At 32.7% G+C, this 3,452-nt stretch overlaps 1 protein-coding gene across 1 annotated transcript; it reads left to right on the top strand.

Annotated features, from left to right (window-relative positions):
• Nucleotides 1–219: 219 nt before the first annotated feature.
• LOC127093367 (geraniol 8-hydroxylase) lies at nt 220–2,244 on the top strand. The gene is made up of 2 exons (XM_051032290.1): nt 220–1,199; nt 1,280–2,244. Exons 1-2 carry the CDS (start codon nt 324–326, stop codon nt 1,889–1,891), a joined length of 1,488 nt encoding a protein of 495 aa, XP_050888247.1. The 5' UTR covers nt 220–323; the 3' UTR covers nt 1,892–2,244.
• Nucleotides 2,245–3,452: the final 1,208 nt, after the last annotated feature.

Raw genomic sequence — 3,452 nt, 5'->3', positions numbered from 1 at the left:
TTCACAACTGTATGAAATAAAATCATTCAACTTTTATTATTAGTTTAATCCCTCGTGGTAAAAAACAACAGTAAACACTAAAATCATCCTAATATTTTATTAAATACATTACCGACATTCGATTATTTAATCTAATAATATTTTTTATTTTTAATTATTTTAAAATAATTTAATTCGTAAATAAATAATTTTGACTACAATCCAAACTTTACCGTATCAATAAGTTTTGAAAGAAATAATCTGAATCATTTCTTCTTCTACTTACATCTCTCTCTCACTCTCATTTCTTCTTCTGCAACTTTTTCTCACAACAAGAACAAAAAATGGAAGCACTGAACTGCATACTCTTTTTTCTCTTCACCTTCATCTTCCTCAAACTCCTCCATTCCCTTCTCACAAAACAACACAACCTCCCACCAGGTCCACGTGGCCTTCCCATCATAGGCAACCTCCATCAACTAGGCCAAAAGCCTCACCAAACCCTAACCAATCTCTCCAAAACCCACGGTCCAATAATGACCCTTAAACTAGGCCAAATAACCACTGTAGTTATGTCCTCATCAGAAACCGCCAAGTCAGTTCTTCAAATCCAGGACCAATATCTCTCTAACAGAACTGTCCCTGACGCAATGAGAGGTGCTAACCACGACAATTACAGTTTACCGTTCATCCCTCTATGTCAACGCTGGAAAGACCTCAGAAAAACCTGCAATAACTTGCTATTCTCCAACAAAAACCTCGACTCGAATCAAACTCTCCGACACAAGAAGCTTCTAGAACTTTCAAACAATATATATGTCAGCGCTGCAAAATTTGAAGCGGTAAATATCGGAAGACTCGCTTTTAAAACAACGATAAACATGTTGTCGAATACGATTTACTCAGTTGATTTTGTTCAGTCGAGTGATAAAGCTGGTGAGTTTAAAGAGTTGGTTACGAATATTATGATGGAAGTTGGAAGAGCAAATGTTGCTGATTGTTTCCCAGTGTTGAAGATTTTCGATCCTGTTGGTATTAGAAGAAGAACCGGTGAGTATTTTGGGAAGTTGTTAGATAATTTTAGAGGGTTGGTTGATGAAAGGTTGAAGATGAGAAAGTTGAAGGGTTATTATGGTAAAAGTGATATGTTGGATACTATGCTTAATGATGAGAATAACAATGGAGAGATGTATGAAGATAAGATTGAACGTTTATCTGTGGTAAGTTTCATTCAAGAGTTCAATTTTCTTTTCATACACAATCATTTACTGGTTTTCTTTGTCCATTTGTTTTTTGCTAGGACTTGTTTGTGGCAGGAACTGACACAGTGACTTCAACAGTAGAATGGGCAATGGCTGAATTACTTCGCAACCCAAACGTTATGTCAAAAGCGAAATCAGAGTTAAACCAGCTTATTGGCAAAGGAAACTTAGTTGAGGAATCAGACATAGCAAAACTCCCTTACTTACAAGCAATAGTAAAAGAAACTTTCAGATTACACCCAGCAGTTCCACTTTTACTACCAAGAAAAGCTGAAATAGAGTTAGAGATAAATGGCTATAAAGTGCCAAAAGGTGCACAGGTGTTGGTGAATGTTTGGGCTATTGGGAGAGATCCAAATTTATGGGACAATCCAAATGAGTTTTTACCGGAGAGATTTTTGGGGTCAGATATTGATTTTAAAGGTAGAAATTTTGAGTTGACACCTTTTGGTAGTGGGAGAAGAATTTGTCCTGGTTTACCATTGGCTATAAGGGTGTTGTTTTTGATGTTGGGTTTGTTTATTAACTGTTTTGATTGGAAACTTGAGGGTGGAATCAAACCTGAGGATATGAATATGGATGATAAATTTGGACTTACTTTGGAGAAAGCTCAACCTTTGCTGGCTATTCCAATTAAAGTAAGCAATTGAAAAATACACGTGGTTCTAAATAAAGAAATTTTGAAATAATTATTGTGTTTGTGTTTGTTTTATTATCTAAGCATCATGTTTATTGTTGTACTTTAGTAAAGATGTCAATGCCATCATGTGCACGCAATGAGGATTTGAATCTTTCATGTGACGATGGAAGCTAGCTTATTAAATTTTTTGTGACAAAGTTGGCTAGTAATTTATTCAAGCATTCATTAGTATACTCCAATTTGTATTTATACATAAAAATAAAAAAAAGTTAATGCGCGTCTCGATTCAATGCAGCAGCTGGTATACCAGTGGAAATGCTTAAGATAATGTAATTTAGATTTTTCACAGCTTTTCTCCATTTATTTTTATTCTTTATATCACGTATCAAAAGATCCATCATGGTGGTTTCTTTACTTATTTTGGACTACTATTTGGTAGATAGTTTATATTAAGACGAGGTAATGGTACGAGCTACCCATGGAATTGTTCAGTTGGGTGCATTTAATATTAAGAAGAGGTAATTTGGTAGATAGTAAATATTACTCCCTCCGTTTCTTTTTAAGTGTCGTTTTAGAAGATTTTTTTTGTTCCTATTTAAGTGTCGTTTTGATGTTTTAATGTTACAATTTGTCAATTATACCCTTACTATTTAAATAACTCAACTTTATATTTTCCATAAATTTTTCTTTCTTAATATATGTAATAACTCACTCCACATTTTCCATAAAATTCTCTTTCTTAATAAGTTTTCCTTTAGCCATTAATGAAAATGCAAGCAGTACGTATTCCTATAGCAAGCAATATTAATTCCAAAAATTTAGGAGTAGTTGAAAAATGCAACGGAAGAGAGAGAGAGTTATGTGGAGAAAATTATGGAATTAGTTATTTGAAGTAAATAATTTAATGAGTACTTATATTAATGAATTTTATTTAGAAAGAGAAAGTATATGGTGGATTAAAATGAGGGTACAATGGGAAAAAAATTATAACAATTCATTTATCTTGGTTGGAGAGCTTTATGCTAAAACGACACTTAAAAAGAAACGGAGGGAGTAGTATACATTGTCACTGTAAAAAGTTTTACACCGTCGATTCATCATCATCATCTGTTTGTATTATTTTATAGATTTTTAAAATAAAAGTCAAACTTCTTTTAATATCCGACGTCTATGATTAACTGACGGTGTAAAATCATTTTATATTGTCAATATATTTCAGTTAAACTCTCTCTCTCTCTCTCTCTCTCTCTCTCTCTCTATATATATATATATATATATATATATATATATATATATATATATATATATATATATATATATATATATATATATATATATATATATATATATATATAGAGAGAGAGAGAGAGAGAGAGAGGGGGAGGGAGGGAGGGAGGGAGGGAGGGGAGGGAGGAGGGAGGGAGAGAGTTGTTTGTATTAGGAATATAAGACATTACATATTAGTCATAATATATACTTATAACCACCTCATTAGAATGATACTTTTACTCATTTGTAATATTCTGTTTTGATCAATAAAAAGAGATTGAAGCTTTTCTCTCCTTCCATAC

The sequence above is a fragment of the Lathyrus oleraceus genome, chromosome 6 (assembly GCF_024323335.1).
Source record: "Lathyrus oleraceus cultivar Zhongwan6 chromosome 6, CAAS_Psat_ZW6_1.0, whole genome shotgun sequence".
Lineage (NCBI taxonomy): Eukaryota > Viridiplantae > Streptophyta > Magnoliopsida > Fabales > Fabaceae > Lathyrus > Lathyrus oleraceus.
The sequence above is the reverse complement of the archived record's forward strand: the minus strand, read 5'-3'. Positions and strand labels throughout refer to the sequence as shown.